Here is a 27,700-nt window from a genome sequence, read left to right as displayed (position 1 = left end):
GTGCTGTGCGTTCAGAGATGCTCCTCTGCATACCTTATTTGAGTTACTGTTGCCTTTCAGCTAGAACCAGTCTGGCCATTCTCCTCTGACTTCTGGCATCAATCAGGCATTTGCGCCCACAGAACTGCTGCTCACTGGATATTTTCTCCTTTTCGGACCATTCACTGTAAACACTAGAGATGATTGTGCGTAAAAAATCCCAGTAAATCAGCAGTTTCTGAAATACTCAGACCAGCCCATCTGGCACCAACAACATTGTCACGTTCAAAGTCACTTAAATCCCCTTTCTTCCCCTTTTTAATGCTCGGTTTGAACTCCAGCAGATCGTCAGTTGCTAACATGTGATTGGCTGATGTGACTGACCGCTTTGAAATTTGCGTAACGAGCAGTTGGACAGGTGTACCTAATAAAGTGGCCGCTAAGTGTACATAATAATTTTACAAAATAAATGTATAGTTTTTATTAATTTGGAGTAGCAATGAGTTATAAATTCAAATAAATTTCGAATAAACTCATATAGTGGGGTTAATACTGGAAATTGGTGGTTGTTCATATATGCAATTTCAAATAATTCTATTAATAATTTCATTATAAAGTCTAAAAGTAAAAACATGGAACAAAAACCTCTCCCCCATTCACTTACTAATGAGAAATTTAGGCATTGAGATCTGGCATGGTTTTCATGACTGGTTTATATATAAAATAGTGAAATCTCAGCTTCAAATAGACTGTAGACAAACCAGCTACAAAATTGCAATAAAATGTGAGTTGTATGGGAGAGGACAATAACGTTGGTTTCAGTGGACCGTAGCGGTTGCAGGCGTAAGATAGTGGTTTTGGCTGCAGTGATGAAGTCTGTGCCATTGTGTTCTGGCTGAGACATGGATCATTGGCAGCACTTTCCTCGCCTGAGGGTTGAGGCCCGATCGCAATGCTGCTTAATCACTGCTGCATGTTGCACCCCATCACAAAACATGGCCGCAAACGCACTGATAACAGGCCATTGTTCTATTATGATTCAATTATGTGCCTTAAAAATGTGGGAAGTGTGAATTACATTAGGAGCCAATAGCATATTCTCTGTGTGTTTTATATTCCCAGTGCATACACGGGCTGTTTTATGATCTTTCTCAGTTATATTGCAGCAGTCTGCATTAAACAAGTCTGGTATTCTGCAAAAAAATAAATAAATAAAAGTAAAAAGTAAATTCACCAGCATCCCAGTTGAGCAAATAAACTTTGAACTTTTGGAGTTATATAGCAGATTATTCTTGTTTAGGAAGTTGCTTTTCCCTTTAGATCAGTTCACGCTGAAGCAGATTCATCAAACTTTCAAAGCTTTCTTACTGACGGAAAAGGAATGATGAGATCTTGCAAACATGAGAATTGAAATCTTAAGTTTGAATGAGTAATATCATCTCTCTCTCCTCTCCAACAGCTTGAGCTGAAGCGCAACTAACCATCGCATGAATGTAGCTACAGGGAAACATTTGTCTCATCTCTAACCTCAGGCTTTACAGAAGCACTGCTCTGGAACTAATATTAAAGCAGTGCAGAAAGAAACTCCGCTGCCTCAAGACAAACACACTGTAGGGGGCAGCGCACTTGCCCTGAACGGCTCATCTTCTGCTGCTGCAGTCTTGAAGACAGGAACTGTCAGTGCCAAAAAGCATTTGAATTTACAGCTATTTATGTTGTTAGATCATCTAAAAAACGAACAAAATCAAAATATGCTAATATTATTAAACTAGTTTAGCCTTTAATTGACATTTTAAGCTGAAATGTATCCCTCTGTTAAACAGCCCATAGGACATATTTGAAAAAGAATTCAAACTTCACAGGGCTAATAATATTCAACCATATATAAGATTCCATTATTATTTTTTTTAATCATTTTTTACACCATGAAATGTTTTAGAGCTTGGCCTAACTATAAAAAATAGAAATCCATTATAAAACTGCATAACTGGCCACTATATTAAAATCAGGCTTCCCTTATTTAGAAACATCATTAAGAACAGATGTTTGATGGGTTAATTAAAATAAGGCATATTTTATTTATTTTAATTTACTAATATAATAATAATATACAATAAAATAATTACATTTTTAGTCATATTTTGGTACTGGCACACCAATGGAAAACCATTGCTGCATCAGTTTATGTTTTTATAAATATTCATTCATATCTTTTTTGTTTGTTCTTGTGTTTCTTATTGCTGCTGGTTTCTCACACTAATTCAGTTGTACTATTATTACAATGACAATAACGTTTTGTTTTTTACACTTTAGTTAAGTGAACATTGGTTTACCTGTTGAAAGTCACATAATTTCTGATAATTTATTTATTCTATATTATTTAAAATATGGTAGCATTTTACAATAATGTTCTTTTTGCATGAATGAATTAATACATTTTAAAGTTTTGGTTTTAAAAATATAAATAACATTTATTGGATGTGACGTAACATTAACTAGTAACGAACAGCTGTTTATTTAACCATATAATAAACGTTGCCAATGATGCAATGTTCGTTAGTAGTTAATTCATTTATTAATGGTCTTCGAACAACTGATGGACTTAATTATAAAGTATTATCTAAAAATAGGAAGTTCTTTTGGTATCACTTTATTTTAGTGTCACTGTAACAGTGTAACTATTTATGAACTACTGAGTAATATTAATTAATTATACATACAGTACTATATGGTTCAAATTAAAATGTAGTTAAGGTTTAACTGCATGCAATTATATACAAACACTGAAAAAAAAGATTCAAAGATGATTTCTTGGATTTACTCAGTTTTTTACTCAAGTGCTTGTAAACAATTTATTTGTGCTGAATTTAAACAAAGTTAAACATTGCTACTTTTAATTTGTTTGAATATAAGTTGTTTGCAACAATTTTGCAGACATTTTTTTCAGTGTATACACACAAAAAATAGTGTTACGGTTCTGTTTCACAGATATTTAGGGAGCAAGTTATAAATCCGTGGCTCAGTTGCTATTATTTGGGCATTTTTTTATCAATACTGTGAACTATTCTTTTGATGATGCTCACACAAAAACTCAGATTCCCCTATATACCATATGATTCAATTATTTAAAGCTAAACTATAGATTTGCTTCGCTGTAAAGTAGCCGTGAAAAGATCAAAATGAGAAAGAAAAAGCGTAAGTAGAACAGTGGCTGCTAAATCAGTAAAAAATAAAACTTGACCCGAGAAAAAGCACATGTTCACTCTCTGTAAGTGGCTGCTCTCTAGTGGTCACAGGTAGAATTACTCCAGACAACATTTAAAGTACATTTCCCCTTTGATGTCTCTGATACTTCCAGACGGCATTTAAACGGAATATAGGTCAAAATTCATTAAAGAGTTAGTTCGCTTACAAATGAGATTTCTGCCATTAAATTACTTACACCATGTCGTGTCAATCCCATGAGATGTTTGTTCATCTTTGGAACATAAGTTAAGATATTCAAGATGAAATCCGAGAACTCGCTCATCCTCAGTAATGACCCCGATATGTTCAAAGTCCAGAAAAGGAACCAAAAACAAAACATTTAATGCGATTTAAGTGCTTCAACTGCAATCATAAGAAGCTTCAAAACACTTTTGTGTGCCAAAAAAACTGTACATACAAATTTGTTTGCCCTTATTTCCCACATTAGGTCTGGGTGCGCGTTTACTATGGACAGTACGACTAATTGCTAATGGAGGCAACATAAAAGCGTCGTATTGCCTGTTGTAAACGCGCACTCTGATGTGATCAAAGTAGTTTTTTGTGCACAAAAGTGTTCTTTGAGCTTCTCATGATTACAGTTTAACCACTGAAGTCACAGGGAATGTTTTGACAGTATTTTTGAAGGACTTTGAATGTCTCACGAATGAAGGATGAGGGAGCACTCCGATTTCATCTAAATATTTTTATTTGTGTTCAGAAAATGAACAGAGATGTCAAGGGATGACAATAACATACGTACAAGTATTTAGTTTTCATTTTGTGGTGAACTTATCCTATGGGGGAACATGGTTTGCAAGATCTGAAATGAACACCTTAAATTCCAGCAATTTCCTCAGATAATCTATTGGATGAAAAATGAGTGCGCAAGTATTTCACTTGACAACCTTTGACCCCTATTCACTTTGATTTTATGGAAGGAAAAAATGTTGGTGTTTGGGTATGAAAAAAAATATCAGCAAATTTACAACGCACAAAGTATTCTCTAAAGCAGAGATGCCCGATCTTTTTATTATGAAGGGCCAAAAAACAAAACTGATTGAGGGTGGTGGGCCAAAGGTAAATATATATTTTACAGTAACGTTGCTTTGATAATTTCCTAATCTATTAAAATTAAAAAACAAACAGAAAAAAGACTTCATTATAGAATGTAAATTATTAATATGATTGAACTTTTTATTGATTTGCTCATCGATGTGCATTGTTCTGTCTTCGAGTGAGAGTTTTTACATTTGTAAAGATCTGATTTATGCACATTTAATTCAGTTTGCATTTTTGTAGCTCAACAATGAAAGAAATAAACAAACAAAAGGTTATGTTAAATTAGAAATGATGATCTCAGTTAAAGGCATTTGCCCCAACCTTCTCCCTTTCTTCTCAGATGGGATGGCAGGCCAAATCAAAGGTTACCATGGGCCCTAGTTTGGCCATCTTTGCTCTAAAGCAGGGGTCACCAAACTTGTTCCTGGAGGACCGGTGCCCTACAGATTTTAGCCCTAACTCTAATCAAACACACCCGAACAAGCTAATCAAGGTCTTACTAGGTATACTTGAAACATCCAGGCAGGTGTGTTAAGGCAAGTTGGAGCTAAACTCTGCAGGGACACCGGCCCTCCAGGACCGAGATTGGTGACCCCTGCTTTAAAGAGTGTTATTTTCTATATTTCTGTTTTTTTTTTTCTAGTAACACAATATCCTGGTATGAAATAATACCTGCCCAAGGTGGTTGTATTGTTACATTGGTCTTACCATTTCCAAGAGATCCTGTAACACTGATAAAACATTCTGGTAAAATTTGAATGGTATTTGTAGATGAATTGGTGCTAGAGACTTAAGAATTCATACAGAGATGACAATTTTTTTTTGTTTGGAAATGAGAAAATATGATTCACACATATATGATCTGTTATATTTACAATCAGTGTGAGTTGTCAGCATCGTCAGCAACAAATTATTATCAGATTTTCCTTGAATATTCACTCAGCTTTGGCAACAGAACATCCCAACACCAAAAAAACACACACATTCAGAAGGTGCACAGAGGAAGATCTAGTTACATACATTTAAAAGGAATACAGTATGACAAACAGCACTACTACTGATAAAAAGACACTGTGGGGATAGGCTGGTAAAGTGAACTCTGCAAATTAAATATATTAAAAGAAATGTTGTCATATTCTACAATAAGCCATTTAAAGACATTTAAAATACCACTTACACAATAAATTAGTCACTAACACTCTACTAAAAACCCTTATTTCGGAAACATTCAATCTGTTAGATCACGTACGTCTTTAAAAATTCTTTTACGAAAACATTTGTGCCTCTTACACCGATTACAAACCTGAGCAGCATTTTTCTCCAGTATCAAACAGCTTAAAAGCTGCAGTGTTCCTAATAGCTAAAAAAGAAATCCACCATCACCCACAAGCAATCAGCAGTGTCACTCTGAAGCATCACAAGGCAGGAGATTTAAAGGCAAAAATGAACAAGAAGGTGGAGTGGAAGAGTGTCAGGGAATATAAAAGACACTGTAGTTTTTTTTTTACCAGTGTCGGGAGTCAACGAGCTCTGGGCGTAAGCTGAGTTTTTTGAGTGTTTCATAACCAACCACCATGACTATTGCTGTGGGTGCAGAAGATATGATGCGAGCAGAGAGGCCTTTGGTCAAGCCCCAGAAGCCTTCTTCTCTGATCAGCTGGTTAAAGGTCTCGATGACTGATGTCCGGCCCTCCACCTGCCCAAACAAACAGTCAGACATTTCAGATGTTAGTTCTTCTAGGATTTAGGAAAATATGACAAATGCTGAAAGAAAACAGAATGGACATTTTTTGAGGTACACCAACCACTTCTTAATGCAATGCCAGCCTAAAATGAAGAATATTTTCCTATTAACTATATTACTATTAACATAAATATATTTTATTGGAATGTTATGTGAAAGACCAACCCAAAGTGGCATACAATTGTGAAGTAGAAAGAAAATTATACATGAGTTTTGTTTTTTTTTTCACAAATAAAAAAACTGAAAAGTGCTGTGTGCAAAACTATTCATACGTTTCATTTTAAACCATTCCATTGTAGTCTTGGCTTTATGTTTAGGGTCTTTGTGCTGCTGGAAGGTGAATCTCCACCCTAGTCTCAAGTGTTTTGCAGACCCAAACAGATTTTCTTTCAAGGTTGCCCTGCATTTGGCTCCATACATCTTCTCATCAACTCTGACCAGCTTCCCTGTCCCTGCTGAAGAGGAGCAGCCCCAGAGCATGATGCTGCCACCACCGTGTTTGACAGTGGGTATGACATGTTCAGAATGCAGTGTTAGGTTTCCACAACACACAGTGTTTTGCATTTAGGCCAAAAAGTTCCATTTTGGTCTCATTTGACCAGAGCACCTTCTTCCACATGTTTGCTGGGTCACTCATATGTAGGCCCACCCGGTATCTGTGCGTGCAGAATTCCGCAGATTTCTGCAAAATTTAGCAGATTTTTAGCCCATCATTAATTCTGTTTATTTACTTGAGTAAATGTGTGTAATATCTATATTTATTTCATTTTTAAATTAATTTCAGTAATATTACTGACTAATATGAAAATGTTCATCTGATTTATGTACAATGCCGTTTGTAAACGAATATTTTTTCTGTCTTTTAGTAGATATATTATATCAGAGACTTGCTTTGTTTACCAAATGAAGTGGATCTAATTGGATTTGCATTTTACATTTACATTTAGCAGATGCTTTTATCCAAAGCGACTTACAAATGAGGACAAGGAAGCAATTTACACAACTATAAGAGCAGCAGTGAATAAGTGCTGTAGGCAAGTTTCAGGTGTGTAAAGTCTAAGAAGCAAAGCATTAGTAATGTTTTTTTTCTTTTTTGAGAGAGAGTACAGTTAGTGGTATAGTCAGAGAGGCAGTTGCAGATTAGGAAGGAAAGTGGAGACTAAATAGTTGAGTTTTTAGTCATTACTTGAAGACAGCAAGTGACTCTGCTGTTCTGATGCAGTTAGGGAGTTCATTCCACCAACTGGGCAGATTGAATGTGAGAGTTCGGGAAAGCGATTTCTTCCCTCTTAGGGATGGAACCACGAGGTGACGTTCATTCACAGAATGCAAGTTTCTGGAGGGCACATAAATCTGCAGAAGTGAGAGCAGATACGAAGGAGCAAAGCCAGAGGTCGCTTTGTAAGCAAACATCAGAGCTTTTAAGTCATAAATAAAAGTTAAAAACATATTATTTATTATTTTACATATTAAGGTTTTTGTTACGATACTCCTAAAATAATTCCACAGAAATCCACAGATTTTTACTAAAATTTTCAGCAGAAATAGCAAAAAACGTCCGCCTGTCCGTCTGGCCCTACTCGTATTGCTTCTGGCAAACTGCAAATGTGACTTCTTATGGTTTTCTTTTAACAATGACTTTCTTCTTGCCACTCTTTCATAAAGCTCAGGTTTGTGCAGTGCACGACTGATAGTTGTCCTATGAACGGATTCCCCCACCTGAGCTGTGGATCTCTGCAGTTCATCCAGAGTCACCATGCCTCTTGGCTGCATCTCTGATCAGTGCTCTTCTTGTTCGGCCTGTTACCTTAGGTGGACAACCATGTCTCGGTAGGTTTGCAGTTGTACCATACTCTATCCATTTGCAGATGATGGACTAAACAGTGGTCTGTGAGATGTTCAAAGCTTGGGAAATCTTTATATAGCCTAACCCTGCTTTAAATTTTTTCACAATTTTATCCATGACCTGTCTGGAGTGTTCCTTAGACTTCAGGATACAGTTTGCTCTCCAATATTCTCTTAACAAACCACAGAGGCCGTCAAAGAACAGCTGGATTTGTACTGGGATTAAATTACACACAGATGGATCTATTTAGTCATTAGGTCAACATTCGATCAGTCGGCAATCATTAGGTAACTTCTGAAGGCAATTGGATGCACTCAGAGAAAAAAGGAGCTGAACAGTAATTGTAAAACAAAAATAATGTAAAAAAAGAAATTGAACTAATGTATAATTTTCTTTCTACTTCACAATCGTATGCCACTTTCATCACATTCCAATAAAATATATTTATGTTTGTGGTAATAATGTGAGAAAATGTGGAAAAAGTTCAAGGGGTATAAATACTTTTGCAAGCCACTGTACCTGAGATTTGTTGCTGACCATTTCTGTCTAATGGCCACAGTGTAACTATTTTGTGATGATTTCTTCCAGCAGAATAACACCCCACATCAAAAATTGGCTAATTTCAAACTGGTTTCTAAAACATGACATTGACTTCAGTGTCCTGCAGTGGCCTTTAAAGTACCCAGATCTCAATCTCATAGACAGATTCATATAAAAGATGTCAGCATAGACAAAAATCTCAGAGGAGTATTTACAACATTTCCAAAGATTGGGTCAAAAATTATGCGAGCAAAGTTATTGTGTTGCTGGTTAACAATTTGCATTTAAATATATAATGCAACAAGTTGGTTTTTGGATAGTGCTCAGTGTTCAGTTCACATTTGGTGGCATGACAGCTATGTATATCATCGTTTGAATTGATGCTATGTGCAATGGGAATCACCTGAACCCGAGCCCTGATGACATCCATGGGGTTGGTGACAGTGGAGGCAGTGGCAGCTGCTAGAGGTCCAGCCATTGCCTGAAGCACCAGATGAGGGCAGTTACTGGGAGCCATTTTAGACAACTGTTCTGTGGAGACAAAAAGAGCATACTTTAATAAAAAATAAAATAAATAAATAAATAAAATAAATAAATTAAAAAATAATAATAATTAAAAAAAATAATAATTAATAATAAAAAAATAATAATTTAAAAAAATAAAAAAACAAATAAATAAATAAATAAAAAAAATAATAAAAAAATCAAATTCGATGGACATTACATATCCCAGATGAGACAAAAAACAACTGCATTTTAAATATAGAATGTGAACATCTAATAAAGTGCCTCACAAATACATTCACAATACATTGCTGAACTGAGCAAATATATTGAAATGATACACTACAGCTGGGATGTCAATCTCAGCCCTGCACAGTTTAGTTCCAACCCTAATTAAACACAGCTGATCAAACTATTTAAGTCTTCCGGTCTTGTTTGAAACCTACAGGTGAGTGTGTTGAAGCAGGGTTGGAACTAAACTGTGCAGAACTGCGGCCCTCCAGGAATTGAGTTTGACATTCCTGCACTACAGTTTAAAAGTTTGATACTGTTTATTATTGTTTTTAATATTCGTTATTTTTTTTTATCATTAAAAATGCAGTGAAAACAATATTTATCATTATTACTAGTGCTGGGCGAAGGTTAATCACGATTTATCGCAACCAAAATAAAAGTTTGTTTTGACGTAATATATATGCATGTACTGAGTATATTGCTTATGTATATAAAAAAGCATACAGGCATACATTTGACAAAATGTTTATTTGTATTTAGATATAAAATATATGTGTATATGATACAAATTATATATAAATTTAAATTTCAATGCAAAAAAAGTATAGTTTGGCTTTTTTACGCACGTGTTTAATACATACATATATACATATACATTATATATATATATATATATATATATATATATATATAAAAAACACACATACACACACACACACACGTATAATAGTTCAAAACAAGTTTTATTTTGTCTGTAATTAATCATTCCCCACCAATAAATATTGCACAAACCATCTCCTTTTTTATGAATTTCATGCTATTTATTCTTGTGACAGGTAAAAGTTTTATTCAGCAGTTATTACTAGAGCCGGAGAGGATCTGCGGACACTTTTTTGCTATTTCAGTGAAGAATTTTGATATTGAGAGTATTTTAACTGATAACTTCCCACATGAAATAAAAAAAATAATAACTTTATACTTTAACTTGTTTTTAAGTTTTACAATGCAAATCCAATTATATCTACTTGTTTGAACAAAACAAACCAAGTCTCTCATATATATATATATATATATAATAAAGGGCAAACTATTGTAAATAAATCTTATAAACATTTGCATATTATTCAAAGGCATTACTGAAATAAATATAAAAAACAATATATAAACACGCATTTACATAAATAAATCTGTGAATTTTAGTGCGCGCAGATTCCATGTGGGCCTAGTTACGACTACAATTTTCAGAGTTACACGAATATTTAGAAATCATTCTTTGCTTAATATTTTTTTCAGAAAGCTGTGATACATTTTAATACATTTTTAAAGCATCCTTGCTGTACAGAAAAAGAAAGAACCTGAACCTTCTCTTACAAACAGTACTGTATGTTGACTCAAAAACAATAAAGATTATTATAGCATCTCTCACCTGCATAGAAGTGGTAAAAGGGCCACCAAACAGCACTGTTGGGGATGTATGTGAGAAGAGATGCCACATAACCTCGGTAGAACCCACGAATGCCATCTGCTGCAAATATCTGCCCAATAATGTCTCTCGTCTGGCCGAAAAACAAAGACTGCTTTGCTCCCGATAGTGTTTTGGGTTTAACTTTAAAGCGGGTCAGATGCTCCCCCTGGCCCTGCATCATGAGCTGCTGTGAAACGACATCTATGGGAACAGTAATGCTTTGGGCCACCAGGGATGCTGAGCCTCCCGCCACTAAAGACTTGAGCGTATTGTCTTTAGAGTAGCTGGAGACATATTTCCTTACCAGTTCATAAGTGGTTATGTACGCCTGCCCTGATATGAGTGTGAACGTGGTCACCATGAAGCCCCTGTAGAGTCCTCTCAGACCCTCAGTTCTGAGAATCTTCCGAAAGGCATCGTAGGTCCCAGTGTAGAGAGATTTCCCCTTCTGAACCTGCAGTCTGGTGCGGATTAGCGTGGCTGGGTAGACCGTGGCACGGATGGTCATGGTCATGAACAGTCCAAAGGAGTAGAACTTGCGTTTGTCCAAGTCCTCCCATTCTATGATCTGAATGTTGCGCTTCTGCTGCATGTTTCCTGCCTGTAGCGCCCAGCATCAGTCCCAGGCCAACTGAAAATGTTAGAAATTCACAAATAAATTAGATTTGTGGCATCAGCTATGCTGAAACAAAACCTGTTTAGCTATCTTTCTTCAGTGGAACGCTAAACCAAAGACTGTTAGGCTGCATCTTATGTTTCACTAAAAAAAAGGCAAGTCACATGTTTGGAATATGTAAAATGACATGATTAAAAAAACATTTCTACAATTTTAACAAGCCATTTCATAAAAAGAAAACACATGAACTAATTAGCAATCTTATAAAAATTCTAAAGTTTCTTAACTTACTGAATGGTTTTAATTTCTTATTAAAGAGGGAGCTCATCCAATAAGGAAAATGAAAACCATTTATTCAATCAGAAGTGGTATCAAATCAGTCCGAGTTTCTTTCCAATGCTGGAAATAAAAGAATTTTGCAAACTGGTATTTATTGACATCAATAGTAGGAAAAAACTCTATACTATGGAAGTCAACAGTCACTGGTCTCCAATTTTCTTCAAAATGTGTTCTTGTGGGTTCAACAGAAAATAGAAACTCAAACAGGCTTAAAACAAGTGAAGCTTGAGAAAATCTATCCCTTAATACTGTCCACTTTTATTTTGACAATGTCTTCATATTCTTTGCCTTTAGGGTGTATAATCAGATTGCTTCTGTTAAAAGTTTTATTCAGGGCAGGACAAAGATGAGCCACTGTTACCAGAGGTAGGGGGAGAAATTGAGGTTGAGGAAAGTCAGGATCAAGAAGACAGAGAAGATCATGACCATGACGCAGATGTAGAACCATTATTTGTAATGTCACAAAGAAAAGTGATATTCATTGGTGTCGCACCCCCTTTACCCCAGTACAGACTACATAAGAAAGTCCTTCCACTGACCCTCCTGAGCCACTAACACCATATGGCTACTTCAAGCAGTATGTTCCAAGTGAGATGTTTGAGCTGATGAGCACAATGACCAATATATATGCGGAACAAAAGGCAGTCAAGGGTTACAAACATGCCTCAGCTTCTGAGATTGAAGTCCTTGTTGGCCTACATATGGTGATGGGCGTGCTTGGTCTTCCTAGAGTGAGAATGTACTGGTCCTCCAGAATCAATATTGGAATTTTCAAGGATACCATGTCTCGAGATCGTTTTTTTTTTCTCAATTCCGCTCCAACCTGCATGTTGTGAACAACTATGAGAGGCCTCATAGAAGTACAACTGTTTGGATCTGATGTCCACTACAATGGACAAACAAAAAATACACCTAAAGAGTGATGATTTTTTTAATATAATAATTTGATCTCATTAATGGAAGCCTCAAGAACTGTGAAAATATACTTTTACATTTTTCTCAAATTTGGAACATAATTCAGGTCTGAAGGGGTTAATTTAGATTTCTTTGCGAGCAGTACATTGTGCTCATACAAGTTGTTAACAATCTGCAATTGTGCCTATAAAAGTGACATTGCATTTTGCCTAATTAACAACAAAGAATGGTGTTCGCTGGTGCTTTTAAGACACCTAGCACTTTTGCAACTTGCTTTTACATTTGAAAAATCTTTTTTAAAAACTTCATAAAAAGTTTATAGATAGTAATTACTTAGATATATCATACTATCTACTCGCTAATACTTAAGTCAAAAAGTTGGATAATCAGTTTTATTTGTAGTTCTCCGAAAGACCTTGTCAATAGTTGTTTCCTAAAGTGCAATAAAGTTCACATTAACAGCATGCATGTAATGCAATAGTTCTTTTAACGAAGCATTTTGCAAAACTCAAGCCATATAAAAAAGATAATAATTAACCTAGGCACATGTCTACAATATGAGGAGGATCTGCTACTACAAATGCAGTGAACTTCAAAATCTACATTCTGTTCTAAACATTTATGAATTTCTTTCTTCTTTTGAACACAAAACAAGATAATCTGAATAATGTTGGGGGGAAAGCCTTTGACATCCATAATGGGAAGAAAACACACTATGGAAGTCAACGGGTTTTTTCTTCATTCTTTGTCTTCCTTATGTTCTCAATCTCAAACAGGTTTGGAGCAAGTGGAGAATGAATAAAAAGGCGTCTTTTTGGGCGAACTAGCTCTTAAACTCAAAATAATATACTTTGAATAATGTTGGTACACTGACAACGGGCTTCCGCTGTACAGACAAAATGACATTTCCCAAAATAGCTTCTGTCATATTTCACAGACGAAAGAAAGTGTAAGGCATACAAGTGTACTTGTGTGAACGATCAATTCGACGCTTGTCGTTTCTAAAATAATACAAGCACTGGGAGTCTGCGCTATTAGTTCCTGAAAACACCTAAACGTGCCCTGGCTCATTATGATTCATGAAGTCACACTGCTAGTGCATTAGCTTTCAGTGTAACGTTACATGCCTGAGCTAAACTCACACTAGTGTTAACTACACCTCAGTAACGCAAGAAGTTACCGCTATTTCACGTCAGTGTCGACGACTCGGAGCTGTTTTGTGAATGCAAACGCTGATAAAATGCAAATAGTAATAACAAAATATGAAGTTGCTAGTTAGCACAGCTCTCGTGTGGCTGAATAAACAGCCGTGCTCTGCTGTATATGAGCTCGGTTACACTTAAACAACCCATAACTTCTTACCGTGCAGCAGAGGTGAATCAATGATACCGCATGTTTAATTTGACAGGTGGTAACGTTATGTATGTTCTGCACAGGACAGGTTGACAAGCAGCTGTAGCCGCTCACCGTGCACTGAACATGGTAGGAATCGGTAGTGATGCTGATGACGCGCTCCGCGTCACTCCACTGAACTGACCAATTAGGGCGCACTGGTCTGACTTTCCACTAAAGGTTAAAGTTCATCGACCGGTGTTACGAGATGTTCGGTTTTTGAGATTTCAGGTTTCACTGCTGGGCAAAGTGTACATGAATATTCTGGTGAAATATTGTAGATATCATTATTCTTACGTTTTTGAGTTAACGTTAATTAGATTAAGTTTAATTTAAAGCAATTTATGTGTAGAAACAACAACACTTAATTGAATATATGCAGGTAACCTAATATATTGGGTAGTGTAAGTGTATGTTGCAACTCTAATCCATAAAATAAGTGTGCTTCTTCTACTGACCTTGATCAAGGTGAGATTTTAATCACAGTTTATTCTGATATATAGGTAAGTACCTTTGCTAGTTTGTTTATTTGTTTATTCTAATTTTAAGGATCATTTTCTATGTTTTACACCCAGTTTGATTTCTCATTTTTTATTTTGAAAAATATATTTTGCTCAAACAGATTGCAAGACTTGTGTAACATTCGGATAAAGCTTCAGACTCAGCTTCATGCTAGTAATCCAGAGGTAAGTGGTAATCTGAGACTTCCTTTGAACAATTACCCATATTCCACAATACAGGCAACAAATGATTAGCTGTTAGTTGTTCCTGTCATTATACTACTCAAAAACTCATTCATTCATTCATTTTCTTTTCGGCTTAGTCCCTTTTATAAATTTGGGGTTATCACAGCGGAATGAACCACCAATTTATCCAGCACGTTTTTACGCAGCGGATGCCCTTCCAGCCACAACCCATCTCTGGGAAACATCCATACACACTCATTCACACACACACACACACACTACGGACAATTTAGCTTACCCTATTCACCTATACTGCATGTCTTTGGACTTGTGGGGGAAACCGGAGCACCCGGAGGAACCCACGTGAACACAGGGAGAACATGCAAACTCCACAAAGAAACATCAACTGACCCAGCCGGGGCTCAAATCAGCGACTTTCTTGCTGTGAGATGATTGTGCCACTGTGACGCCCCAAATATAACATTGTAGTGAAATATTTTCAAAGAACTCATTTTGTTAGGGACATTTTCATAGTCTCAAGAACTCTTTTCCACTGTTGGATCTGAACTCTGTGGGATGAAAAGTTCCATGGACGTTGTCTTTATTTCAGTAGGGTTAGCACAAGTTTGTTAGATGTATGAAAAGGAGAAGGATAAAAAGTTATAACATTTCAGTTTGCAGGGCATATTCAGCATATCCTTCGGGTAGCAGCAAAGTGGTAGAACGCTGTTGTAGATCTAGTTAGATTAAAACTGATTCAGTTCTGGTTAATACAAATGTCAAGGGCAGTCCACTGAGGAGCAGTTCCACCGACCCCAAACAATTAGTCAGAGACGGCTGTGGCAAGAAAGGGACCAGTTCTCCTCTTGTCAAATGGAAAAGACAGAGCTGCATTGTAGAAATATTAATGGTTTATTCATAATAAACAATCTATAAACAACCGTTTTTATTGTGAAAAAACTTTAGAAGTTTTTAGAATGGTGGTCCTTTACATTGTGATGATTGTGTCTTGGTCTATGGGATCTAAAAGACTGAAATCAATCTGTTCTGATCAATCATGATATTCATGTTCAAATCATGTTTAATTCAATATCCAGTAGGCCTATGAACAATTATAGAACATCATTTTATTTGTAGATCTACTGAAAGACCAAGGTCTGTAATTGATAAAGTGCAACAAAAGTTTACAGTACAGCATGCAGTATTGCTTTAATTCAGATTACATATGTTTATTGTCACAAACAATGTTAGGTAAAATTCATACCACAGCACACAAGAATAGCTGTTCAGTGCGCATACCACGGACACGTTATCTGAGTTATTGTGAGACATTTTAACATACAACAATGGCACACATATATTGATGTATTACCCTGAACTAATGATATTTTAAACACATAATTTACATTTAATCTAAAGGTTGTATTTCTTTGGATGAACAAATTAACGTATATTTAGTATTATCAGTTAGGTTAACATTTCTCTTTTGTCAGGTCAACATTACTTTTTCAGTTACTTAGTTGATGTACCCTGGATGCCCCTTGAACCACTGTTTGCTGGTTTTCTATTTAGTCCATGTAGTGATTTAAAATGATGTGCATGGTGAAGTTCTGCAGTTATTCCTCAGATGAGTGAGTTTGTTGTATTGTGTAGACCATAAGACGCAAATCTCCTGCTATCGATGCAATAAGATGATCTGGTTTCACAAGCTCAAAGCCAAGGTAGAAGAATGTTCTGGTAAGGAGCACTGAGGAAGAGGAACAGAAACCACAAGTTATTAAACAACAATTAGACTGGTGAAAGAGTTCTAAAAAAAAAAAAAACATATATATATATATATATATATATATATATATATATATATATATATATATATATATATATATATATATATATATATATATATATACATATATATATATATATATATACATATATATATATACATATATACATATATATATATATATATATATATATATATATATATATATATATATATATATATATATATATATATATATATATATATATATATATATATATCTTTGCCATGATGACAGTAAATAATATTTGACTAAATATTTTTCAAGACACTTCTATACAGCTTAAAGTGACATTTAAAGGCTTAACTAGGTTAATTAGGTTAACTAGGCAGGTTAGGGTAATTAGGCAAATTATTGTATGACGATGGTTTGTTCTGTAGACTGTCGAAAAAAGTTAGCTTAAAGGGGCTAATAATTTTGACCTTAAAATGTTTTATAAAAAATTTAAAACTGCTTTTATTCTAGCCGAAATAAAACAAATAAGACTTTCTCCAGAAGAAAAAATATGATCAGACATACTGTGAAAAGGGTGGCTAATAATTCTGACTTCAACTATAAGCAAGTAAAGTAAAAGTATCTGTTCGAAATAGTACTCAAAGTATAAGTAAACAGTAGCCCTTCTAAAAATACACAAGTGCAGTTAGTGAATATTGCACTGTGAAAATTACTCCAGATTATATTATATTATATTATATTATATTATATTATATTATATTATATTATATTATATTATATTATATTATATTATATTATATTATATTATATTATATTATATATGTAGCTTACATCAGTGCCAGATAAATGTAAGATATCTAAGTGTAAGATAAATTATTTGCCATCCATGTACTATAATTCTAAAATGTGAGAATAATTTAATTTCAATTACTCATTAAATGAATATATATATCTATAATAAGCTGACAGAAAGCAGGTTGATGCGTTTACATGTAGAGTCTCAAAAATCTTAAAATGTGGCAACAATCTAGCTCTGATAATATGTTAACACTTAGGTCATGAATGTTAAACCTGAATAAAAAGCTATGAGTGGCACCACAAACACAGCACTGATAGAATACATTCAATTTGTGCACGTATTTGAAAATGTAACATTTTGTAGTGCATTTAAGTTATTGTTTCATCATACAGTACTGTAAAAAATGCAGGGTTCCACACAATTCATCCATGTTTCCCAACACAAAGGATTAAGTTAACTTAACACTTTTAACAAATTTATGTGGATTGAACATAAAAAATTAAGTTGTCCTAATGAAATCTCAAGAATTGTGTTGTTTCAGCTCATTTTATTTTAGTTTGAACAAGTAAAAAAAATTTAGTCTGTAGACATCCTTCATCTTTCAGTACTAATTTGAGTATTTGTAATTCATTACACCGGTGGAATTAGATTTTATAGGGTCAAATATTTTTGTCAATACCATTGGTGGATGTGCTGTTGACAGCTGCCTTAAAGTGCACCTATTACGAAAATCAGATTTTGTAAGCTGTTTCGACGGGACTGTCTGTATGTATTGTGTCCACTGTCATAATGGGATAGAAACACAACAAGTCTCTATTTAAAATTTCCTGATGTTAAAATAGGACCCAAATCCCAGTGATTTTGAGGCCCATCGAAATGTGATGTACAGGTAGGAGTGCTGTTTACCCCGCCCACCGGATTGATTGACAAGTGCCATGTTCATATAATAACATGTGCACACATGTACACAGAAATTTTTTTTGCAAACTTAGATTAAAATATTTGTTATAACTCTATGATTTTTATAAGTTTAAAACGTTTTTTAAAATAGAGCATATTTGTAATGAAGTCAGTAAAATCGCTGCAATTCTTAACCACTATAATCACTACGGTCGCATGGTGTCAGCAAACGCTAATATGTGTGTGTCTGTCTGTGTGTGTACTGCAAACAGCATGTGTGTGACTCATCGTTTCAGAAAGGCTTGAATAGACTCCACAACAGTTACATCAAATAAACTAACTTGGTATTTTTGACTAATGAGCTGTATTTCAGCTTCATCTGTGTCTGTCGCTGACACTGTGCTGTTCGTCTGACGTAACGCAAGATGAGAAGCAGACACACATGTGGGCGAAGAGAAGCAGCTCATATAGATTTAAAGCCACAGGCTACAAAAACATTGTCCTCAGACACTAAAATGAGAAGATTCTGGAGGCTATAATAAATAATCTGATGGGTATTTTGAGCTGAAACTTTACAGACACATTTTGGAGACACCAAAGGCTTATTTTATATCATGTAAAAGGGGTAAAACAGATGCCCTTTAAATGATAAAAAAAATTATGATTGTATGTGAAAGTGTAAAACTCAAGTCATTTCCAGCAAGTCAATACCACTCATTCTGAACTTACATTTATCTGGCCTGTTCTTCATGAACCAGACAAAAACATGACTGATCTTCAGTTTCTCCTCTGCAAACTCTAAAACAGCGGTGAGCCTTCAAAAGGGAAAAGAGTAAAACAAAAAACATCTATTTAAAATAAATTTCAAGAACATTCAGTTCACGCTGAAGCTGTCAAATTCAGTTCATCACATGTAGAAAAACTTGATTGAGGAACTTCAGAAATCTCCAAAACTTATAATGTTTCATATTCGAAATATGCTCTAATTTCTGACATTAACTGTACTATAAATCTTATTTCTTATGCTGAAATAGTGTTATAATTCATTCTAACCAACACACGTGCAGCATTACGTCACTTTTTATGAGTACTATGTCATTGGACTCTTTTATTAAAAAAATTAAATAACAAACAGAACTGGGCGATGCGGTAGCACTGTCGTCTCGCAGCAAGAAGGTCACTGGTTCGAGGCTTGGCTGGGTCACTTGGCATTTCTGTGTAGAATTTGCATGTTGTCCTCGTGTTGGCGTGGGTTTCCCCCACAAGTCCAAACACATGCAGTACAGGTGAATTGGGTAGGCTAAATTGTCCGTAGTGTGTGTGAATGAGTGTGTGTGAATGTTTCTCAGTACTGGGTTGCAGCTGGAAGTGCATCTGCTGCGTAAAACATTTGCTGGATAAGTGGGCGGTTCATTCTGCTGTGGCGACCCCTGCTTAATAAAAGGACCAAGCCAAAAAGAAAATGAATGAATGAATAAACAGAACTTTTTCCACAATAGTTTTACCCACATGAGTGAATCACGCTGTTATTTAACTCTTCCACCTGTATCTAAATGTGTTTACCTGTAAACAAAATTCCCTTTGTGGATCCAGTGAGAAAGAAGTCACGCAAGACCTTTTTAGGCCAGGCTTAGGAAGTTCTGAAACATTTATAACCTTTCTTAAATGTGACAGAGGGGTTCCATTCAAAGTATCTCACGGCTAAAATAGGTCTTGGGCAAAATTGTTACTTGTTCTGCCAGTATACCAGGGTGTTATTGTTAACAAATAAATAAATACTATACTAGTGAAAACCTGAACCATGAAAAAAGAAATGTAAAACGGAGCTAACTGAAATAGGTTTAAGTTAAAGCTATTAAATTACTGGAAATAAAGGAGAAGAAAAAAAAAACTAAAGCTGGAACTGAATTAAAACACATTTAAAAAACACTGTAATATTACAGATACACCTAAATGAGATATGCACACGGTATCCACAGGGTCTTAAAGTCTTAAAATGTCTTACACTTCAAAAACTAAATTTTAGGCCTTACAAAAATCTTAAATTCACTGAAATATAGTGTTGCATGTCTTAAATCATTTTAAACAGGTCTCAATTTTCCTCTGTCCAAGTAAAGCTACCCAATTGGCCCAACATCCATCAAATCACCAATCCATCTTAATGAAACCAGGGAAAGAAAACTAAAAACAATTACACAGTCAGTCCTCATGATAATAACAAAGCAATTTATCCCTTTACGTTATCTTCCATTCATTCAAAAACTCTTGACAGAAGTAAGGGGGAGTAGACATAATGTTTATAAATAGGCATGAAACTTAAGGTTTTATAACAGAAATGCATTAGGTTGAATAGAAGTTGTACTCAATCAGTGTGGACCAAACGCCAACAAATATATATTTTGATTATTTATGTAATTGTCTCCACAAAAAAATATACTTTTAACAATGCTAAACTTGCATTAAAAAAAAGAAATATTATATTATATTATAGTGTATACAACTAGAGTTGTCTTGTTTTGATACATTAAAGTATGTCGATAAGAAATTATTACATTCGTTTTTTTGTTGTTGTTGTTTTTTTGTGGCATGCAAATTAAAAAGAAATTAAGAAATATTCATTAGTGTTTAGCCATCTAAAAGTCTAAAATTTCATTCCTAATGGTCTTAAAAGGGTCTTAAAGTCTTATATTTGACTTGACGAAACCTGCAGAAACTTTGTATGCATGTAATAAAATTACTAAGTTTAAATTACTATAAAATTAAAACTGAAATTATAGAGAATAAAAGCTAAATAATAAGAGTAAAAGCTAATTCAAAATATAAATTCAAACAAATAGTGAACAAATAATACTCACACTGCAGGTTTCAGACACATAAGGCAGTTTACATGCACCTGTTTGGTACTGAAACAATACAAGGGCAGTGAACAGGATATGAACTGTTCAACAGGAAAAAGGATGCAGTCCATACTAATAGCTTACCCTTCTTTGGTGCCTTTGAGAAGTTCTCCGTTTGGTAAACCAACAAAGAGGCTGTGGCCAGAAAGCACAGTCTGCATGCTCCATGACAACTGCTCACTGAGCTCGTACTGAAAGAGCAGAACTGATGAGTCACAGTCCAGCGAGGATACCTGTTTCACTGTCAACTTCCCATCCTGCATGACATTTCGTGAAGACACACACACACAAATAACAATTATTAAAAGCATTATGTGATCTGTACTTTCCTATCTAATTATTCTCTGTAGCTTTAAAATCACATTCATCTCATAAACACAAATAAAAGTAGATAACTTGGACCACTTAAAGGGGCAGTTCACCCAAAAATGACAATGTTTGAGTTTCTATCTGAACGATAAAAGCAACAGTCACTGACTTCTGTAGTATTTTGTTCTATAATGGATGTCAATGGTTCCTATTTTACAACATTCTTCAAAATATCTTATTTAGTGTTCAACAGAAGAAAAAATATTTATAAATATAATCACTTCAGTGTGAGCAAATGGTTTGAATCCTGAGTGAACTGTCCCTTTAAGTATTGAATGCTATAGCTAATGGAGTGTCTTAGTCAACACGATTCTTTTGTTCACACTGTAAAACCAAACAGTGAAATAAAAACAAAAACAGGAAAATAGAAATAAAAACAGTGAAATAAAAATTTCAAAGTTCTACTAACTTAAACAAAAGAAAGTAAATTAGCAGAAATGCTTTGAATATTCTGATCCTATCAGGTTTTACAGTGTGGCTTTGTCAATTAAGCATCTCCATTAGTGGTGATGGGCTCACCTTGTAAAGAAGCACATCTTGATTCAGATCCCTGTTCACATCTTGTCCGGCTGTGCTTATCTTTGTATGAGGGGCATCAGGAGCACCACTGAGGCCCCGGAGCCTGCAGCCTGACCCAACGGAGCACACATGCTGAATCCAGGAGAACAGCTCTGCACAAACACAAGACAGAACTTTGAACTTTGATTTGATTGACCATAACTGGTGCTAAACCATCAAGTTATAAGATACGGTCAGTGTGACACAAACTCTTATTCAGACGCATTTGGAATAAGACCTAAAAGACTTCAACAAGAGCCTTTTTTATATGCAGGGCAATAAATGGGTCAGAAATGACAAGGCTTGGGTTGCTGCAGTGGTGAGGATAATGCATCCTGCCATGCATACATTTTTTAGCAATTTGGAGAAGAGCATGATGTAAAATTTAAGGTGTTGCCCTGACCTTCAAATTCTACAAATCTCAGTTCAACTGCACATCTGCGGGATGGGATGGACTGGACTACCAAATTGAATCTACTCACAGCCGAAAGGGCTTGAAAGATTGTCTAACTCATCAATCAAATTTATTAAAATTGTGCAGTGAAGAATATGCATGCTTTTTAAAAGGTGATTTTTTTATTTTTTTTCCTCAGATTCCAGATTTTCAAATTGTTGTATCTGGACCAAATGCTGCCCTATTTAATGTTGTCCTATCCAGTATACATCAATGGAAAGCTTATATATATATATATATATATATATATATATATATATATATATATATATATATATATATATATATATATATATACGATCTGCTGCAGTTTAAATTGAGCATCAGAATAGGGAAGAAAGGTGATTTAAGTGACTTTGAACATGGCATGGTTGTTGGTGCCAGATGGGCTGGTCTGAGTATTTCAGAAACTGCTGATCTGGGATTTCACACACAACCATTTCTAGGGTTTACAGAGAATGGTCCGATAAAGGGAAAATTTCCAGTGAGCGGCAGTTCTGTAGGCGCAAATACCTTGTTTAATGCCAAAGGTCAGGGGAGAATGACCAGATTTTTTTTTGAGCTGATAGAAAGGCAACAGTCACTCAAATAACTAGTTACAACCGAGGTATGCAGAGGAGCATCTCTGAACACACAACACTTACAACCTTAAGGCGGATGGGCTACAGCAGCAGAAGACCACTCCGGGTGTCACTCCTGTCAGCTAAGAACAGGAAACTGAGGCTACAATTTGCACAGGCTCAGCACAATTGGACAATAGAAGATTGGAGAAACGTTGCCTGGTCTGATGAGTCTCGATTTCTGCTGCGACATTCGGATGGTAGGGTCAGAATTAGGTGTCAACAACATGAAAGCATGAATCCATCCTGCCTTGTATCAATGGGGGATATTTTCTTGGGACGCTTTGGGCCCATTAGTACCATTTTGAGCATTGTGTCAACGCCACAGTCTTCCTGAGCAGGGCCGTGCACAGGGGGGTGGCCCGGTGGCTAGAGCCACTGCCCCTTTGCCCTCATTGGGAGAGGTGCACTTGCTCGATCAGAAGAATGCCCCATACACCCCCCCACTCCCTACATTGTGATCGCCACCAACCAATCTTCCAATCACCAATCTTCTGATGGCTACTTCCAGCAGGATAACACGCCATGTAATAAAGCGTGAATCATCTCAGACTGGTTTCTTGAACATCACAATGAGTTCACTGTACTCAAATGGCCTCCACAGTCACCAGAATCCAATCCAATAGAGCATCTTTTGGATGTATTGGAATGGGAGATTCGCATCATGGATGTGCAGCTGACAAATCCGCAGCAACTGTGTGATGCTATCATGTCAATATGGACCAGAATCTTGTTGAACCTATGCCACAAAAAGGATTACGGCAGTTCTGAAGGCAAAAGGGGGTCCAACACTGAACTAGTAAGGTGTACCTAATAAAGTGAGTGTATATTTATATTTATTTATTTATATATTATATAATTTAAGAAATTAATAAAAATATATATTTTCCTAAAGTGGGTGAGGTGTATCAATTTATGCTGAGAACTATTTATTTATTTATTTATTTTTTTTTTTATGGACTTGCTGCGAGCTCTAGCATTACGTAACGTCCCGCTGGAGGACGCGCGCATGTAATCATGTAAACCGGTTGACACCGGAGATGGAGGAACATGTAGTGCTGAATCACAAACTTTAACGACGGTGTGTAAAGATGCAGCAAATAGACGTAGAGGACAGACACCGTAATTATATAGAGAAAGGTCCGTTAGGTAAAATGCGCTGTCCAGGACGCGAATATGAGACTGGTGATGTAAAGAACATGATGTACTGTACACCGTCATCACCATCACCACCACTCTAAATATAGAGCACATCTAAACATCTTTCTCGGATAAGGCAATCGATACAATACAATACATGGTGGATATTTTCAGACTGAGAATGAGCTGTGATCCCAATCTAAATTTTTTTTTTTCCACCATAGTTTATTTAAAGGAAGCAGTTCATCTAGGGTAAATAATGCCACTCATCTTTTGAGTTGCAATGCCATGTAAATCAATGGGCTCATTTGGGGTTTGTGTTATTTAAACAATTAGTAATCTACAGTAAAACGGCAAACCGTATCAGCAATGTAGTCAAGATGCTGTAAGTCTCTCAACTGATGCTGTAGGCTACACACAGACTAAACCAAAGAAAAATATATACACATAGGCTATGTAATTAGCTTACCTTGCTTGTGTGTTGATCATTTCCACTCTTCGGAGTTGCTCTTGTTGTGTCTTGCGCACTTGTTCGAGTCGCAGGTTCTCGACTGATACTCTCTCTCTCTCTCTCTCTCTCTCTCTCTCTCTCTCTCTCTCTCTCTCTCTCTCTCTCTCTCACACACACACACACGCACACACAAACCCCATATCATTTAGGAGTTACTGATGGGAGGATGAAAGGGAAGTGTGATTTGTTTTCCCCTTCTCGTCTTATACTGAAAATACCTCAAAATAGCAAATTGAAATATTAATATAAAATAGTTTTGATGACATTCATGTTTTCAAAACATAAAAAATAGCATATAACGCTGCATGTGAAGATTGCTAAACAACAACAACTGTTGACTTAAAATGTTGTCCTTCACGTGGGTTTCCTCCAGGTGCTCCGGTTTCCCCCACTGTCCAAAAACATACGCTATAGGTGAATTGGGTGAACTAAATTGACCAGTATGTGTGTGAGTGTGTGTATGGATGATTCCAAGTTGCAGCTGGAAGGGCATCCTCTGTGTAAAATAATGCTGATAAGCTGGCGGTTCATTCCGCTGTGGCAACCACAAATGAATAAAGGGAGTGAGCCGAAAAGAAAATTAATGAAGTAAAATGTAAAATGTCTTTACAATGAAAATGGGGGGAATCGAGTCTGCATCGCTCGTTTTGTCGTGACATCTCCACTAGATGGAGCAATAATCCTGAAATATTAGTCCTTTTTTCATTGTCACTCCAGGTTGCTTTTTGTAATTTTCAGTACTCTCGTCTGCCGACAGGGTCAATACACATATTTTACCTACATTAAATTAAGCTTGCATTGAAAGTATAACAATAAAATAAGCACAAAGTAGAATATTTTTGAACACATCATACAAAACATCAGTAAAAAAGCATAATGCGTGTAAAAACAAGTGAATACATTTTATAATGTTAATAAACGCATGTAAGTTATAAAAGTAATTCTTATATGATGCTTGGATTACTTCTGTATTGTCAACATTGGATTTATTATGTGTTTGATATTCTGAGGTTGCACATAATTGCACAATTTCATATAGTTTTCGTTTTAAGTAAATACTTATTACAACAGTGTTTGCATTCATCAACAGGGTTTCCAGGGTGAAATTAATAAGACTACCTCTCTTATATTTAACTAAATAAAAAATACTTATATGTTATCTTTAAAATTCTATATGTAATTACACTCTCAGAAACAAAGGTACGCGAGCTGTCACTGGGGTGGCATTGTCAAAAGGTACAAATTTGTACCTAAAAGGTCCATATTAATACCTTAAGGGTACATATTAGTACCTAAAAAGTACAAAAGTGTTCCTCTTAAAATGTTTAGGTACTAATATGTACTTCTTTAGTACCAATATAGACTCTTCAAGTACAAATCTGTTCCTTTTGAAAAGATACCACCCTAGTGACAATTCACGTACCATTGTTTCTGAGAGTGTATTAAGAAATTGAAGCAGAAAGTTGAATCTAAACCTTATAGATGCATTTCTTTGCACATGCTGATTTAGTTGTTAAACTAATATTTATGCAATTTTGTGGTGTTTTGTCTAAAAAAAGACGAAAAAATAAATTAAATAACTAACAAAATGAAATACTTTGTCTTTGGGATAGTTCGATCACCCACAAGCTGAAAATGTGCACCTTCAATTTATTCCAAACCTGATTGAGCTATTTTCTGTTGAACAAAAAGGAAGATATTTTGAAGAATGTTGAAAGCCAGTAGTCATGTTTTTTTTTTCTTCTTCAATTATAGAAGTCTGTGGATGCCAGTTTTCAACATTTCATACTTTGGAGCCAATTTAGGATGCGTAAATGTTGAGTAAGTTTTCATTTTTAAGAGAACTGCCTCTTTAGGTAGGGCGAATGTATATTTTTGTAAATTCTTTTACCTCAAAGACAGTAACAGTCTTCAAGAAGTGAGCAGTAAAAGTGCTTGCTGAGGTATTTTGTCTTGTTTGTATTGTCATGGGAGGTAAAGACAAATATTTGTCTTCTGCACTTACTGGAGATTTGCTGAGTATAGTTTTAAGTTTAGTTTCGGTGTTATAAGTTACTTCAAGCAAGAAATTAATTACTAATTACATAATTAAATAACTTTTCTAATTACTTAAATTACTTGAAAAGAAATTTAGGTGACACAATGACTCAATGGTGAACACTGTCACCTCACAGAAAGAAGGTTGCAGGTTCGAGTTCCGGCTGGGTCAGTTGATATTTCATATGTAGAGTTTGTATGTTCTACCTGTGTTGGCATGGATTTCCTCCAGTTTCCCCCACAGTCCAAAGACATGCAGTACAGGTGAATTGAATAAACTAAACTAGCCATAGTGTATGAGTGTGTGCGTGAAAGAGTGTGTATGGATGGGGTAAAAGATATGCTGGGTAAGTTGCTGGTTCATTCCGCTGTGGAGACCCCTGATAAATAAAAAAAACTTAGCCAAAGATAAAATTAATGAATGAATGAAAAAAATTAATTAAATTACTTATTAAATAATTTACTTGCCTGGCTCACTAAACAACGGATAGGCAACAAAAAATAAACCCTTTTAAATATTTGAATTTAATACTTTAAAAAAAGTTTAACATTATATTTATCAAAACACTAAATGTTTCAAATTAATGACACCCTATTTAATAAATAATTTAATACATAATATTGTCATTAATTTGCAATCGCAAAGCATGCATCTTGATAAATGCGTCTTGATAAATGCAACCTTATTTGATAAATGCAAACTTATTTAGCTGAAAAATATTAGTATTTTGCTAAATGTATTTGTATAACAAAACACAATGACTCTGCTTCTCTGAACTGTTTAATGCAGAACTGTTGAATCTATTTACAGTATTTACAGAATTACAGAACTGCTAATAAGGATTGTCTTGTCTCGAAGTGTAACACCTCTTTTGGTCAATCTGTTTTCTCTGTTAAGGGAACCAAATTGTGACTTAGCTGTTAGCCTAAAATTAGAAAGTAATGTAAATGTTTTTAGTTGTGTACTTAAAGTTGCAGTAGGTGATCTGCCAAAATGTTATTCGTTAGCATAATGACATAATGACCCTGCCGTCCTAAGCCACGCCACCTAAAATCATGAACGCACACC

The 27,700-nt window shown here is 35.3% G+C and overlaps 2 protein-coding genes and 1 long non-coding RNA gene across 3 annotated transcripts; 1 reads left to right on the top strand and 2 right to left on the bottom strand.

The window, feature by feature from the left end:
- Window positions 1–4,394: 4,394 nt before the first annotated feature.
- slc25a44b (solute carrier family 25 member 44b) lies at window positions 4,395–13,972 on the bottom strand. Its single transcript, XM_056462016.1, has 4 exons — window positions 13,850–13,972; window positions 10,579–11,248; window positions 8,818–8,945; window positions 4,395–5,980 (listed from the first exon to the last, which is right to left on the bottom strand). The coding sequence occupies exons 2-4, from the start codon at window positions 11,207–11,209 to the stop codon at window positions 5,789–5,791; spliced, it is 951 nt and encodes a 316-aa protein (XP_056317991.1). The 5' UTR covers window positions 11,210–11,248; window positions 13,850–13,972; the 3' UTR covers window positions 4,395–5,788.
- A 189-nt stretch (window positions 13,973–14,161) lies between these two features.
- LOC130232237 (uncharacterized) lies at window positions 14,162–26,415 on the top strand. Its single transcript, XR_008838097.1, has 3 exons — window positions 14,162–14,347; window positions 14,502–14,565; window positions 26,350–26,415. It is a non-coding gene; the product is annotated as an uncharacterized LOC130232237 (long non-coding RNA).
- oaz2b (ornithine decarboxylase antizyme 2b) lies at window positions 15,629–24,587 on the bottom strand. The gene is given in 6 exon segments (XM_056462014.1): window positions 15,629–16,312; window positions 18,775–18,860; window positions 21,027–21,199; window positions 21,831–21,908; window positions 21,910–21,982; window positions 24,553–24,587. Coding segments are annotated over 6 exon segments (561 nt in total). The 5' UTR covers window positions 24,573–24,587; the 3' UTR covers window positions 15,629–16,181.
- Window positions 26,416–27,700: the final 1,285 nt, after the last annotated feature.

Source organism: Danio aesculapii, chromosome 7 (assembly GCF_903798145.1).
Source record: "Danio aesculapii chromosome 7, fDanAes4.1, whole genome shotgun sequence".
Classification (NCBI taxonomy): Eukaryota; Metazoa; Chordata; class Actinopteri; order Cypriniformes; family Danionidae; genus Danio; species Danio aesculapii.
Note: the sequence above shows the minus strand (reverse complement) of the source record. Positions and strands in the feature narration are given on the sequence as shown.